The 16,247-nt window shown below is 36.1% G+C and overlaps 3 protein-coding genes across 7 annotated transcripts in view; 1 reads left to right on the top strand and 2 right to left on the bottom strand.

The window, feature by feature from the left end:
• The first annotated feature begins 863 nt into the window (after positions 1–863).
• Positions 864–2,810, top strand: LOC109081098 (mediator of RNA polymerase II transcription subunit 28-like). Its single transcript, XM_019096100.2, has 4 exons — positions 864–1,055; positions 1,371–1,437; positions 1,948–2,060; positions 2,221–2,810. The coding sequence occupies exons 1-4, from the start codon at positions 894–896 to the stop codon at positions 2,416–2,418; spliced, it is 540 nt and encodes a 179-aa protein (XP_018951645.1). The 5' UTR covers positions 864–893; the 3' UTR covers positions 2,419–2,810.
• Positions 2,768–7,830, bottom strand: LOC109056065 (transmembrane protein 144-like). Of its 2 annotated transcripts, none has more exons than XM_042778425.1 (12): positions 7,567–7,830; positions 7,313–7,471; positions 6,518–6,640; positions 6,269–6,368; positions 6,109–6,189; positions 5,893–5,971; positions 5,445–5,521; positions 5,171–5,289; positions 4,971–5,090; positions 4,274–4,371; positions 4,136–4,189; positions 2,768–4,039 (listed from the first exon to the last, which is right to left on the bottom strand). In XM_042778425.1, exons 1-12 carry the CDS (start codon positions 7,643–7,645, stop codon positions 3,956–3,958), a joined length of 1,173 nt encoding a protein of 390 aa, XP_042634359.1. In that variant the 5' UTR covers positions 7,646–7,830; the 3' UTR covers positions 2,768–3,955. The 2 variants fall into 2 exon arrangements, with proteins under 2 accessions (XP_042634359.1, XP_042634316.1); XM_042778382.1 differs by having other exon boundaries at positions 7,313–7,474; positions 7,567–7,826.
• Positions 7,831–10,760: 2,930 nt separating this feature from the next.
• The window catches only part of LOC109101739 (glutamate receptor 2-like), a 28,690-nt gene continuing 23,203 nt past the window's right edge, over positions 10,761–16,247 (bottom strand). Inside the window, exons 14-16 of one of the 4 annotated variants that reach the window (XM_042778490.1) lie at positions 15,922–16,036; positions 14,714–14,848; positions 10,761–13,148 (exon numbers count right to left, since the gene is read on the bottom strand). In XM_042778490.1, coding sequence (XP_042634424.1) covers positions 12,984–13,148; positions 14,714–14,848; positions 15,922–16,036 — 415 coding nt within the window. In that variant the 3' untranslated portion in view covers positions 10,761–12,983. Of the gene's footprint in view, positions 13,149–14,598; positions 14,849–15,921; positions 16,037–16,247 lie in introns of those variants that run through there. The other 3 variants (XM_042778550.1, XR_006162892.1, XR_006162900.1) reach the window with 3 other exon arrangements.

Consider the following 16,247-nt stretch of genomic DNA (forward strand, 5'->3'; position numbering starts at 1 on the left):
AAGCTGAAATAAGAAGTCTGGTTTTCAGGTCACTATGGATACAGAATAAGAATCAGTAACAGATAAGAAGTTTGGGTAACCTACTTTTAAGTCAAGCCAGGTCTTGATTTTATTGTGTTTATTGTGTTATTAAATCTGTCTTTTGGAGGCATTTTACATGCTTTGTATAATTTTTATGTACATTACCCTTTCAACCTTCAATATAGTATATAGATAGTATATAGATAGTAGCATCAATAATATGATTGCAGTTATTTATTTTTGAAGTGCTTATTTTAGTATAGCTGTATTTATGCATAAATAAAATTATTTCTTCTTTCCAGAAAATTAATACAGCAATTTTTTTACAGTAGAGTGCAGAGTTAGCTCTTCCATGTGATGACAGTGAAGGTTAAATAGGGATCCACTTATTTTTGGTTTGCATGAGTTCTGAGTATCTAAATCTATCAATTTCCAAAAGAAATGTGCATTTAAATGAAAAGAAAATCACAGTTTTACAGAAAATCTATTTTTTTGAATATTTTCTATTTTGGTGCAGCGTTGCCATTTAGCAATGTTTCCCTTAGTATTTATTTATTTGTTTATTTTTAAATCTGTTTTGGTTTGTATGATTGAAGCTATTTCATGTAATAAAAACTATTTCATGGTTAGAACACAATGCATTCCATTAGAAGGTTGATAATGTTGATGAACTTGAGATGAAATGCGATAGTGATCAAGAAATGTGATGTTAGGCATTCTGTAGCGAAAATATGCTTGTTTGTAATGTTTTTCTTCTAATAGCGTGAATACATGAATGCACACATGAATTGCATCGCTCGTCCTGTGCAGTAGGTGGCGGTACATGGCACCTTCATTAGCCAGGCGCGTCTTTTGACGCACACGAAGGAAAAATGGCGTCGTCCATGGGCGGAATGTTTCCCGGTCAGCAGCCTCCTGGACCTCATGCACCTACAGCTCCCGGCGGTCCTGGTCAGCCAGGGCTTCTCACAGGTCCTCCCGTTAATAGAGCGACAAATAACACTCTAGTAGATGAACTGGAAGCTTCTTTCGAGGTGAGGAGATCGAGAAAACTGCTGCTGTGTACGTGCCAGTGATGGATCTTCTGTACAAGATTATACACGCTCTAAACCTTTTTATATTTAATATGAATATATTCGTATTTTATATTTGATATGTATAAGCACGTGTTTTATGCATGCAGTAGAAATTAATTGTTTGCTTGGTTGTTATGTTATGTCTATTACATTGTCACTGGAGTTGTTATTAGTTAATATTTTAGTCTATATAATTAGTGATGGTGTTATTCTAGAGTTTGTCTTTTAATCATCCGTCCTTTAATGTTTTTTTTTTTTTTATCATCATCACAGGCGTGTTTTGCATCTCTTGTCAGTCAAGATTATGTGAACGGAACAGACCAGGAAGAAATAAGGACTGGTATTGTTTTTTTTCTTTCTCCTCTCTCTTTTGTTGTTATTTATATATAAACATGACTGTATCCTCGTGCTATCATTTGAAATAGTAATGACAGGTAACTTTGATAAATACTTAATAATTACCGTATTCATACTACAAACTGTTTCAAAAAATACCATAGAATTACCATAGTACCCTTTTAGTACATATATACAGATAAGGGAATTTATATATATATATAGATAAATTATTATTGATTTACGTTTTTATCCTTTTAGTACATTTTTGCTTGTAAGTGATTTTATTTATTTATTTCTGGCTGTACATGAGACAAAACTAATTTTAAGAAAGTTGCCTACACAAATAAATAAAGTGTAATTTGGATGTTTTCCTTCCATTAATCTGAAGGAAGACATGTTATAAAGATGAAATAGCCCGAGATCTTAAAATGGACCAGTGCATGAAAACAAACAAACAATGGTTATACCTGTAAAGTCTTGCCTTCGTGATCTTGCGTGTTGTGTATTTCAGGGGTTGATCAGTGTATACAGAAGTTTCTGGATGTAGCCAGACAAACCGAATGTTTCTTCCTTCAGAAAAGACTGCAGCTGTCTGTACAGAAACCAGAACAGGTGGAAAAAGAGGTAAACCCGTATTTTTGCTTTTACTTTTTAAAATCCAACCATACATTATTCAAACCAACACCACTTCCATAAACCTTTTAAAACATTTACAGTTCCATTCTATCATTTGAAACACAAAGCATACTGTAGTATAATCTATACATGCTGTTCTGTGTTTCAGGATGCATCAGAACTGAAGAATGAACTCCAAAGGAAGGAGATGTTGATTCAGAAACATCTTACCAAGATCCATCACTGGCAGCAGGTGTTGGAGGACATCAACGTCCAGCACAAGAAGCCCACAGAACTGCCACAGGGTCCACTGGCCTTCCTGGAACAGGCCTCAGCCAGCCTCCCTGCTCCCGTGAAACCAAACTGAACACTATTCAGCCCCTCTCTCTCTCTCTCTCAGCCCAGCAAACTGTACAATAAGCTTTTATTGTGGACTCTGTCAGTGATGATTTTGTAATGTACATCCACGATGTGCTTCAAGAGGTGCTAAAGGACGTTAGTTCCACTTATCTCTCGAGGAGCTTGCCAGAAGGAGGTCATTTTGAAGAACTTGAGGGTCTTTGACAATTAGTCGTAAGCATACTTAAAACTCAGTTTGTTAGGAAGGAAACGTGATGACACATTAATCACATTTTTAACATTTCGAATAGAGATGTTCATAGAACTACAGTGACCAGAAAGGGCTTCAGTTTGAGACAATTAAGTGGAATAAAAAACACATTATGCATATTTTATTAAAACACGTTTTGTTAAACATTAGTACATTCAGATTTGGTCTTCCTTTATCTCCTGGCATGGCAGTCCAGCACTGTATCTCCCTTACATTACTTTTATTTTATTTTTTTCTATTCAGTGCTTTTATCTTCCTTTATAACATGCTGTATCAACAGTTTTCAATTATTTTCCAGCTACCCACAGATCCATTAACTTTGCATTTGTAATTTCATTTCCCTTTTAGTAAAGTTAAAAATCAACAAATAAAATCTAAGGCCTCTGACACAATTTGGCAACAATAAAAACCCATCAGCAATCCACTGATCAATAAATGGGTGAAACTTCTAAAGAACACACAAAAATGACAAAAAAAATCATGACTTCCATTACAAAATCAAAAGAAAGGAAAAAAGGAAGTTACATAACATACTTAAGAGATTATATACAATAAAACAAAGCCTACTCTTAAAACCATGAACTTTTTTGCATGGTGACATTCACAACATTTATTTGTTTTGTAATATAGTATATTTACATGATATTTATTGTAATGCAATATCATTGCAAATGTACTACTGTACATGAAAAAGTAAATATTTATAATCACTGCACTGCAGGATTTAATTGTAATATACAGTAAAATAAAAAAATACTGTATTACAGTACCGAGAATCACCATTAGGAATAATTGGAAATACAAAAACTTAAAGAAATCAAATTGTAAAATGTGCAAAAAAAATGTCATGCAAAAACTTTTTTTAAAATTAGTTTTAAATGGTTTTAAAATAGGCTTCATTGTCTTTATGCATTATATATATATAAACAAACATTACATGTGCAAACATACAGTGAAATGAGGTCCATTAGAGTGTAAACATGACTTTTAAAAAGTATGTTACTGCAAATACAACACAAACATAGTGAATTGTGTTCCCAGTAACATTAACATAAAATCTGTGCTAATATTGCTAGAACATTTCAAGTATCTTATCTATTTTAGGACCATTTCCCTCCCTGATATAAACTATATATTTTCACTTCAGTATGTTCAGCTGCATGATAAATCTCTCATTGGCAGTATTTAAAATATTTAAAACAGCAGAAGTGATTTTAAAGAAAAACTTAAAAGTGTTAAATAACTCAGCCTAAGTTTTGTTCTTCACATTTCTTGCTGTTGTCTAAAAATAGGTTTAAATCTTTGAAAATGCAGTCAGTAATGCCCCAGATAGAACAAGACAGAAAGCAACGATGAGGACAATGTAATTTCGCCAACCCTGAGGGAAAGAGAGAGAGGAGGAGATGAGGAGTTCAACACAAAAAGGTAAACGCAATAGACAGCGGGAACACAACTCAGACACACAAGTATTTACCTTCACTTCTTTGAACACTACAACACCCCAAAGAGCTGCAATCAATCCAGGAACCTGAACCGAACCAAATGCACATTATTGGAAAAAATATGTGAAAAGTACATAAAGATGTGCATTCTTGTGAGATCTGTCACGCACTGTGGTGATGATAGGGAAGCTCACTACAGCACTGAGGTAATTGTTGGCCAGGAACCAGCAGCACGTGGCTACACCCCACATGATACCAGAAAGGAATCCTACAAGGAAAAAACAGAGGTATGTGGAAGAAAGATAAACAATGCTAAAGAAAATGCAAATGACATAGTAGTAGTTCAGCCCAAAAAATAAATAACTAAATTGCTGAAAATATACTCACTCTCAGGCCATCCAAGATGTAGATGAGTTTGTTTCTTCATCAGATTTGGAGAAATGTAGCATTGCATCACTTGTTCACCAGTGAATGCTCTGCAGTGAATGGGTGCCGTCAGAATGAGAGTCCAAACAGCTGATAAAAACATCATAATAATCCACACCACTCCAGTCTATCTTGTACAGTGAAAAGATGCATGTTTGTAAGAAAAACAAATCCATCATTAAAATGTTTTTAACTTCAAACCACGACTGGAGTGGTGTGGATTATTGTGATGTTTTTATCAGCTGTTAGGACTCTCATTCTGACGGCACCCATTCACTGCAGAGCATCCTTTGGTGAGCAAGTGATGCAATGCTACATTTCTCCAAATTTGAAGAAGAAACAAACTCATCTACATCTTGGATGGCTTGGGGGTCAGTATATTTTCCAGCAAATTTAAATTTTGGGGTGAACTGTTCCTTTAAATTGAAGTGAAGGTGTTACCTGGCAGCACTGCTTTAGGAAAAACTTGAGGTTTGTTTTTTTTGATGGCACAGTACAGGACGAAATACACTGTACTAGTGAGGAAAATCCCACTATATTGTGCAAAGACGTAATCCAGATCTACGTACAAACACAGAAAATACATCACAGTTCATATTTAAGAATCAGCCAATGTTTATAATGAGGTCATCTTGATTTACCAAACTGGCTTGCCCCACTGTACTGGCTGTCTGGATCTGAGGCATGGTTTTTAATGTACAGAACTGGAACAAATGACGTTCCGTACAGCAGTCCAGCGACAACAGCCAGAAACGATCCACTGCAACATATAACATTAAAGCTCTTATTACTCCTGTTAGATACAGTATGTGGATACTCATATATTTTAATCATGAATTTATTTTGGTTGATACTATATGCTAGTAGTAAAAAAACATTTACTCATGATGTCATGTCAGTGTGATGTGTACATACACAAGACGTTTGGTGCGTGGTGTTAATGCATCCACCCAGGAATCATCTGTTGCCACCACAGATTCAGAGTTCACAGCCTTCGGATAAAATTGATCAAATCAGTTAATTGGAATATTCGAACATAAAATATTCAAGAATGTACAGAGCTTCTGAAGGAACACGGTAATGGAAAAATATGGGATGGGAGGAAAAAATATATTTAAATGCTTTTCAGTTCCTCTGAGAATCATTTTGTTAGCTCTCAAAATTGTGTGTTCTGATGAACAGTTTTTAAAGCTTAAAGTTTCTCAGGGGAACGCAAAAAGTAATTTAGACCTCTGAGAAACTTCACAAAGAAAAATGTTTTCAGCAGAACAAAAAAGCATTGAATCTTTTTTACCCCATTACCATGTCCCTCTGAAGAAAAAAAAAAAAATATTATAATTGTTTTTTAAATAAGTCAACATACATGGTCTATTAGTAATGGTGTTTCTTCAGATGTTGCAGATCTTTGAACATCAGTCTTCACAAAGAAAAAAACTATGGCACTGTAAACATACAAAAATAAAGGAAATAAAAAGGGTGGAGGAAAAAGAAGAGAACAGACATTATTTCAAATAATGAGACTTACAAGTAACAACACATTCTAAAATAAATAAAAAAAAGAATATGCATGCAGATTTACCTAAGTAAACAAAGACCTGCTCCACAGGAGTTCAGAACTGGTTTGGAAACACTCTCAGCACCAATACCAAACCAACCAAACCTAAAATCAGCAGCAAGAATCAGTGTATGTGTGTGTTTATGCTGCTAATAACTGGATTCTGAAATGAGATTTTGCTTACCGTGAGCTGGCCCAACCTAAAAGCAGATTAAACGAAGCCCATATGAGAAGACCAAGACCAAGCCCAATAGTCTTTACGATAGGAACTACAGTTATATTACCTAGAGCAAAAACACACAAACATGGGAGAGAATTTCACACTGCATCCTCAGTAAATATAAATGAGAAAGTCTTTCACCTATATTTGTTTACTATTTTGTCAAGCAGCAATTATCAAATTATATTGACATATTAAATAATTAGATGTTACCAGTAGCCCAGATTGCTCCTCCCAGCATAACAAGAGGCCAAAACTTTGGACTATGTAGAATGATGTTCACCACTAGAGAGACCGTCCATATAGCTGCGCACAGAATCCACTGGAAAAACATGCCTGCACATATACACAGCAGTGTGAACTGAAAATTAATGAAATATATAATAGAAATATATAATAAAATATTAGCAAACATCCTCTTTTTAGTGTGCTTTCAAAGCAGATATATCTATATATATATATATATATATATATATATATATATATAGATATATATATATATATATATATATTTTTTTTTTAAGTGAAAGCATTTTCAAGTTATTCTGACAATTTTTTTTCCTTAGAATCAACATTGTATAAAAAACATTGTATAAAATTCTACAGTATTTTGGCATACGTTCATGTGTTACTTGACAATATAGCTAATGCAAATACAACATTTGGATGAAAAAAAAAACATTCAGTCATCATTTACTCTGTATATGACTTCCCATGGAACACAAAAAGAGATGATTAGAGAATAACTGTCTCAGTTACCATTCACTGTCACTGCATCACTTTTCCACACAGAGAAAGCAAATAGTTACTGAGACTTCTGCAGCTGCCTATATCTTTTTGTGTTCCAAAGAAGACCACCGAGGGCGAGTAAACCAAGACAGACTTAACTATTCCTTTAAGAGCATTTCTGTTGATACTTGGTAGCACAAACATTTACAGTGAGCTGAGAATCTCTGAGCTCCCACACATTCACAGCGAGGCAAAAGCACAACAGAGTCAAAAACTAACCATCACCAGTCTCTATCTTCTTCACTGGTACGAAGTTGCTCCCGAAGAAGACCACTGCTACGGCGCAGGATATGAATCCGTAAGTCAGATCAGACGAGTTGGTGCTGTTGGATTCTCGCTGAAGCTCCGCGGACGCGCGCGGACCGTCTGACAGCCGTTCTACTGCATCATAGTTACATTACAATGTGTTTTACTCATCAGGGCCAGCTAAGTATCACTTATGCAATGCAGGCAATCCGTGGTTTATTCGTTACCTGTGTCCAGGTGTTGCGCGGCGCCGGTGGAGAGCGCGCAGAGGAGCACAATGATGAGCGCGGCCACGCGAGGATTCATCTTAAAGGGACACACGCAACAGCATTCAAACAATTAAACAAATATCGATAAAAGCTACTTTTAGGCGGAGATCGCCGGAATAAACTATTCCGAGCGAGAGCGGCTCAATGAATAAGTGTGACTTTTACTTCCGTGTCAGCTGACAGGCAGGATCACATGATTGTTAACCACATAGACATATCTCGGGCACGCGACGCGTGTGTTTGAATCTGACAATAACGGGGCGGAGCCAGACATGGTATACACTGTAAACAACAAATGCTAGAGACTGTTTAAAGAGGAGTTTGTAATGTATTTGGAGACGTTAAGAGGGATGAAAAGTCCCAAAGCAAGATTTTTGGATACTTTATTAGTGGACTTTGCTTTCATAATGTGAAAACCTCCTACTCGCCTACTTCTTCTTTGTCTTTATATTTTTTTCTTCAGTGTTTTTATTTTATTTATATTGATTGCTATCAGGGTGTTAAGACTTTAAACCAGTATAACAAAAATCTCTTTGCTTGTCTGTCACCAACCTTATCTGTGCATAATCACCACTAGAGGGCATCTCTGCTCTCAACAGTCGCCTTCGCAAACATTTTTCACTGCTGCAAGCTACCGCATACTTTACGCATCAGCGGCATCATAATCCTAGATTAATTCTCTTTTATTTTTTGAGCCTGTCTCCAGCTTCTCTAACACTGATAGTGTTTGTAAAACAGCACTGATGCTCACATTTTGAATTGGGGGGCACAAAAATTCAGGGCCAATTTTAGAAAATGCATGGTGGCCATGCAGGCAGGGGCTAGTGAATAAAATGACCTGGTAATAGAAATCCGTACTTGATTTTAGTACCTGCTTTATTTCAGAATTTGTAAGTTTCAGAGTGATTTTCTTTATGTTGTTTTTGTTGTTCACAATGTCATGTCAGAAATAATCTGTTTGTTTTTGTATTTTTAAGTTTGATTTTCTTGATGTTGTTTTTGTTGTTCACAATGTCTTGTCAGAAATGATACTTTGTTAATCTTCGAAACACAAAGGAGTGAAACATGAAAAGGAGTCTTCTGAGGTTTCTGTCCCTAAATTTAAAGTCCCATTGAAAGGGTCATAAATACACGAGTGAAGAGAGATGATCGCTTTATATCTTGAACAGAATTAATTTAAACTTTTATTTACATCTGAACAATGATCAACACACATTTGTGTTTCTAAGTTGAACCAAAGTTATTTGAAATTACATGAGGATGAGTAATGACGACAGAAATTTCATTTATGAGTGAAGTATTCCTTACTATTTCTAAGGTACTGTAAAAAAAATTTTAAATACACAAATATCCCTACTATCTGACAGATATCACTGAAATAGGTGTCCTGAGAAATCAGAACAAAGAATCAAAAGGGTGACCCACGCTGTTTTATCAGAAATCACATTGTGTGTGTGTGTGTGTGTGTGTGTGTTTTAAACCAATGGCTGCAAGTGACAGTTGCACAGCCAATCACCACTCAGTGATTTAATGTAATATTATTTTAAAATTCTTTTTTTTTAACATTATTTTAGAATATTTCCATTAATCTTCATTTAAAGTGGTCAGACTACAAACACAATTCACAACTAATCCTCGCCACAAACAGCTTCCACCATAAGATTGAATGAGTGCCTCATTGGCCTTACATGAAAATATTGATCATTTGATGGGCCAAGGGAATGTCTATAGGATCTCAGTGCAGCCATTACAGTTAATAATGTTAGGCTTTTGGATGTTGTATGGACACTGGATGAGAGTTAAAGCACTTTCTCAGCAGAAAGGGCATCTAATCAACTAAACTGAAGGTGAATTTCAAATCACTCCGTAAATACACCTCACTACACAGGTCAGTCATTCCTTTCTATATGAATTGAAAAAAATGTAATCCACTCTACTCAAGTTGAATTTTAAATTGTTTATTAATTGATAAAAATTGAAGGAAACATTAAATAGAATGAAAAAATTATAGTGAGACATATGTTCACATGCACTACTTTTGGTCAATCCTAATAAAACCATTTTGATGTCAGATTCTAAAAAGTATTCTTTGTATGTACCCTAACTTTGCAATGCAATTCACATATTTGTTTGCATGTGCATGATATGTATTCCGAACAAAACTCTGTTTTGGCTATAGGCTGATCTGGAGGTGGTGTTCTCTCGTTCAGGCCAAGATCTGTGCAGTCTTATGGGTTTTGTAAGGCTGGGATGAGAAGTAGAGGTGTGTGTCAGTGCTGCAAAGGTAGAAAAACCAATGTACCTGGATGTTTGGTCTCAGCTTTGTTGTGTATATTAAGAAGATGATTGGGCCTAGCACTAAACCCAGAGGTACCCCATTAAATACAGTATACGAAATAACAAATAAAAACGATGAAAGTACAAAGAAAGCATGTTATATTGTGCAATCATGAGCACAACCATGATTACAAACTGACACCTGTATGTGCTTCGTTAATTGATTTGACGCTGAGCGTTAATTGGCTGCAACAGATTTAACCATGTTTGGCTACTGGAGAATACTGATTTCTTATTGGCTGATAAAGCTAATAAGGAACTAGACACAGCAAGAGGAAACTCAACTGCTGAGCTGCAGATGCTAGGTCAGTCTGTTTGCCTGGGTGGCTTGCCTAAAAAGAGATAAAAAGAGACTGTGTGTGTGTGTCCCAGAACAATAACATGGTAGCAGCTAAACATCAGGCAGTTGGCACTAAGAAATCAATAAGAAAGCACACACACATTTTGGCAATTTTCCTCTCAGGCAATCAGAAACACTTGGTTAAAATACCGTAGCTTGTTTATGAGTACATGGAAGCACAACACTTATGTGTCCCCAGTACATAGTGAACAGGGCCACATCTGTTCCTGTGTTACCGAGTTGCTCAAAGCACATTAGCCCTGAACAAACCAACAAACAATTTTTATTGGCTCAGAGCTCTGTCAGTGAACAGCTCACTATTGGTAAAAGGCAGTGAAAGAAGGACAGCTATTTGCATTTCCACTATATATTGTTGTGATGATGTTATGAGGGTGGTAAATAATGATTTTTTTGACATATGTGAGTGTTGTGTGTTTTTTGAGTATAAGTGTTTTTTTGTTGTGAATGTGAAGGTGTATTTTAAATTATATACATTTATTTTGTATTTTACATTTTTATTCAAAATACATTTTGTCCTAATGGAATTATTTAGCTTCTTTATATATCAGTCCAGGTCATTGAGTTGCAGCAGTTGCTGCATTTCTGTTAAGCTGCACCTGTCACAAAAACATGACAACACAGATTTTGTTGCTCACAGTTTCGTTTTGGTAGCTTAATGTGAGGAATATTCCACATATGTTTCCACATGTTCTGTAAGAAAGGAAAAACCCAAGATGTGAATTTATGAGTGAATAGCTGAAATGCTTGTCAACCCCCTCCTGTGGCACTTTTCTCCTTCCCATGAAACAGATGAAAACAGAATATCAGAGGATTCTCAGTCTCTGTTTATTCCAAAAGATTCCAAAAAATAAAGCAATCAGTCCACATTCCATTAAGAAAAACGTCCTCCATTTCATCCCATGGCAGACTCTCCAACTGAAACGAAGATAGTGATGACAAGTCCATTTGTGTGTCTGTATGTGAGAGACAGCTTGGTATGACAGTCACAGGTTCCCAAACGTGCTCCCAAATGCACAATATGAGCAATCCTCTTGTGTGCATTTGTGCGAACTGGTGTATCAACTAAGATTTTAAGTTATACACATGAACGGTTTCTATTTACATGTACAGTACATATACATATAAAACTAATGAACAAGATTTCAGTTACACGCCATGGCATAGAAAAGGGTGATCGGCTTATACTTTATCAATATAACTATCTATAATAATCATCTCCATCTCTTAGTCTTAAGATCAGAACTGGACTACATAAATTAAAGTCCTAGTTAACTAATATTAGTGATATAATCATCGCTTTTATAAAGCAAACATAACGAAAGGTTGTCATGCTTTTCACAGTTAAAACTGCATATCATAGTGCATCTTATTAAAAGTACAATGCATTTGATATGAAAAACAAAACAAAACAAAAAAACAAATATGACATAAATAACAAACCCCTGATTACAGGGTGCTAATTTTCAGGCTTTACATTTTCTCAAACAGAGACAGTTTTAATAAATGCATCTGAAATGCCTTGACATATTTTGGCACACATCAATATTTGGCATTTTGGGGTATTGTAATATATTAAGTTATATATATATATATATATATATATATATATATATATATATATATATATACAGATCCTTCTCAATCAATATAACACTTTCAGTATACCATCTAAATTGTGTTATGCAGAAGGTAAAATATTCTTTAATGTTTCTTTTTTAATCAAAAGACAGAATTATAAAACTACTGCTTGCATCGCCCATAAGCAAGAAAAAACAGATCCGAACACAGTGATCCAAAAAATTAACATCAGTCAGGAGAAACAGAACTACTCAAATCATTTAGTTTTTTCTTTAAGTCAAGCATTTGCATGGTAACATTAACATCAAATGAACAAAAGTGTAATTATATACATAATTTATTATACATATCTGATATAATAAGAAATGATTCTAGACAAACGTTTTTTTTTTTTTAAATATATATATGTCATGTAGTTTAAGTAAACAAAATCACATTTGATGGAGATGTTTCGTGTGCTTGAGTTCTTGAGAATCAGAGATTCCAAAAACACGTTGCTATGGAAACAGGTGTGGAGATTTTCAATGTGTAACGTTGTTCCTCAGTGCAGCATTGCAACGTCATCACTTTACAATGTAAAAAACATCTATGAAAACTGAAGTGGGGCAAGTGTGTGAATAAATGAGCAAAATGAGGTCATTTTATATGTGCGTATTCAAGTGTGTGACAAAATGAGAACTTGGAAATGCAGTTATGTAAAATGCACACAACAAGGAACATTAAAGGTCTGTGGCTACACAAGGTTTGTGAAGTTATCTGCATATGTACACACAGCATTGTGCCTGTATACTTTTTTATGTGTCTGTCAGCATGTTTTTTGCAAATGTTGGTTGTATACATCAACGCTGGTCAAAATATGATTGCACTGAACAGTAAACATGTGTTGACGTGTCTATGCATGTATGGATCTGACATTCTGTGTGTAGGTGTCATGATTCATAGTATATGGAATAATTAACTATTATTATGTATGTATATATAGTGTCGATGTGTGTAAGAATATGTACACGTGTTTGGATATGTATTAAAGTGGGTACAGCATGCTTGCACCAGTGTGTGTGTGTGTGTGTGTGTGTGTGTGTGTGTGTGTGTAAGGCACTCAGGACAGCTCGCTCACACTCACAGGCATTGCTATGCCAGGTCTCAGGTACGGCACAGCATGGACGGCTTTAGAGAAGTCTGGAGTCAGCACTCGCCCGTTCTCTCCTGTACTGCCCGTTATAGACAACCTGGCCTTACTGCGCATAGCATCTGTGAACGTCATCTGTTACCAAACACACACCCACACAAACAGAATGTAGAAATACACAGCGATTCACACCCAGATTCACACACATGGAGACAGAAAGAGAAAAAACAAAAACATCTGTTAATGTTTTACAGTGCATATATTTTTAGAAATACAGATTATATTATATTGACATATTTAACATCTATACATAACTGTAGATGTTTATGAAGAGCAGATGGGGTGGAGAATGATTGACAGCTAATGGGTCTCGCTCTAAGATGGCGGAGCTTTGTATCAAAAGCAAGCGGTGCAGCCAATCCACAAACAACCACAAGCGTCAATGATGATAAACAAGCGGAAAATTATGTCAAATTCATTTCTCTATGAACCATCCATCTTTTATTTCCAGCCATACATTTTACCCTCCCTCTGTTCATCCTTTGTTTACCTTTAACTCATTACTTCAATCTTCAATCCTCATCACATAAGATGTGTGTGTAGGTACAGTATAACAAAACTGTACAGTCAAACAACCGCTTGTGTGATTTTGTATTTTTAAAGAGGTCCTATCATGAAAAATCTAATTTGCTTTCATCTTTTGATATATGTGACCCTGGACCACAAAACCAGTCATAAGGGTCAATTTTTTGAAATTGAGATGTATACATAATTTCAAAGCTGAACAAATAGCTTTCAATTGATGTATGGTTTGTTATGATAGGACAATATTTGGCCGAGATACAACTATTTGAAAATCTGGAATCTGAGGGTGCAGAAAAATCTAAATATTTAGAGAATCACCTTTAAATTTGTCCAAATAAAGTTCTTAGCAATGCATAATTCTAATCAAAAATTAAGTTTTGATATATTTGCAGTAGGAAATTTGCAGAATATCTTCATGGAACATGATCTTTACTTAATATCCTAATGATTTCTGGCATAAAAGAAAAATCAATAATTTTGACCCATACAATGTATTTTTGGCTATTGCTACAAATATACCCCAGCGATTTTTTTGTGCTCCAGGGTCACATATGCAATGATGTGAAGTTTGAGAACTGAAAACATCTTTGTAAATCTGTCACAGTATCATTTAGACTTTGCAAAAGGCTGTTATGTAGGATGGAGCATTTTTTTCTTAAAATAACGCATTGAATCAGTCACAGTAAGACCAGAAACATTATTTAATTAAACAGGGTCCATTTAGATTTTATGTTGGAAAAAAGGCTCTGTTTAATTTACAAAAAGAGTGAAAAAATTAATGGAAAATGAAATTACGGGCTAAAATTAAAGGGATAGTTCACCCAACTATGATATTACCCACATTTTTATACGACCCCTTTAAATTTTTGACAAATGCATGTCAGCGTGATGCCTGGAGAATCGTGCAGTGGCGATGAAGCATTTGGCATACGATAAAAAAATGACAAAAAACAAAAAAACAATGAAGAAACGACAAAAATAAAGCCTCTGCCGTTCCTACCCCACTAGATCTTAACACTCTCCAGCCCATAAACGTTGTACCCTTCCTTATAAGTAGCAAAATTCTGAGAATTCTGCGAGGAAGAGGAGGGATTTAGAGCCTGAGTCTTGGCAACCTTCATGCGTTTGGCCTCCGCGCGAGACTTGTAGCAGAACTCCACCAGAGCGACCAGCATGGCCAACCCGAGGCCACCCACCAGGATGTAGAAGACGCCCGCAACATTACTCAGGCTGAGGGCGCTAGTCTTCTCCTGCAAGGGGTTAAAGGTCAAAAATTAAAGATAAGAGAGAGAAAGTATGACAGTATGTCAATACTACCAATTATTACTGTATATTTGACAGACTACGACTTTAAAGGTAATTGCACTACAAAAAAAGTACAGTATTAAGTGTGTATATGCGAGTGTCTAGTAACAGTAAAATACATAGACGGCTACAAAAGTACAACAGGACAATACGGTGCAGTGTGTGCACATAAAGAAGGAAAAAAGACGCCACCTACAGAATTGCAATTAAAGACAGCTAAGGTAAAAGGCAAATATACAAACAACATTTACAGCATTGGTGAGGGAGAAGGAGAGACCGCATGGGAAAGAGAAAGAGAGATAGGAGGGAGAAAGAGAGAGTGTAAGAAAGATAAAAAATAAAAAGGAACAGGACAAGTTTTCAATAAAGCACATAGAAATACAAAGGAGCACAAGGAAATTCTGAGCCTATACAGGAAGGAGTATGGGTGTTTGTGCGTGAGAGAAATGTGGATCGAGTACACATTTATTTGTATATAAAATGTGTCTTGGCTATGTGTCTCTCACATGCATTACTGTGTGTTTATATTACATCCCTGTTTGTATAGGCATCATTGATTATATACACAGGTCAGGTTCTGATTCATGCGGTGGTTAATCTGTGTAGGGACTTGCTTTGACACACACACACACACGCACACACACACACACACACACACACACACACACACACACACACACGCATCACTATAGGCTGTATTACTTTTTTGCACAAGCTTCCTTTCGTATCGCTCTCATGCTATTTTCTTCTTGAACACACAAAGACACACACACACACACACACACACACACACACACACACACACACACACACACACACACACACACACACACACACACACACACACACACACACACACACACACACACACACACACACACACACAGTCTGCTGATGCTTGGGATCGCCCAAACTGAGACAGTGTATTCAAAAGTTTTCATGCATACACACATACACATTCGAGCCCTACCAGACACACACACACACACACACACTCACGCTCCCTGCAGTGACTGACCTTACTTCCAGAGTCCTTGGCTCCACATTCTCCCTTATCGTACCACCATTTGTTTTTCAGCTTGTCTAAGATGCCTTGCTCACTGAGTTTCAATACTGCAAGGTTTACTGGCGTTCTTTGCGTATGGGAAATAACATAAATAACATTACCAATGTTATTTTATGTTATTGTCAGTAACATTTGCACTCGCTAACAGCGCTGGTAATGATTCAGCCCTGAGCGTGGTGGCGATCGGCAGTCTGCGCTCCATTTGGCAGTCGGCAAACACGGCTTTGCCGTGCCAGATGTGCACAGACTCATCGCCGCGAGCAGGAAGCAGAAACAGA

This window comes from Cyprinus carpio, chromosome A1, assembly GCF_018340385.1.
Source record: "Cyprinus carpio isolate SPL01 chromosome A1, ASM1834038v1, whole genome shotgun sequence".
NCBI lineage: Eukaryota > Metazoa > Chordata > Actinopteri > Cypriniformes > Cyprinidae > Cyprinus > Cyprinus carpio.

Coding starts and splice junctions, on each gene's coding strand:
- LOC109081098 (XM_019096100.2), top strand. CDS start 894: ATGGCGTCGTCCATGGGCGGAATGTTTCCCGGTCAGCAGCCTCCTGGA. Junction 1,056..1,370: donor AACTGGAAGCTTCTTTCGAG/GTGAGGAGATCG, acceptor TCATCATCACAG/GCGTGTTTTGCATCTCTTGT. Junction 1,438..1,947: donor CCAGGAAGAAATAAGGACTG/GTATTGTTTTTT, acceptor TGTGTATTTCAG/GGGTTGATCAGTGTATACAG.
- LOC109056065 (XM_042778382.1), bottom strand. CDS start 7,645: ATGAATCCTCGCGTGGCCGCGCTCATCATTGTGCTCCTCTGCGCGCTC. Junction 7,475..7,566: donor CGCGCAACACCTGGACACAG/GTAACGAATAAA, acceptor ACTATGATGCAG/TAGAACGGCTGTCAGACGGT. Junction 5,091..5,170: donor CAGTGGGGCAAGCCAGTTTG/GTAAATCAAGAT, acceptor GTTTGTACGTAG/ATCTGGATTACGTCTTTGCA.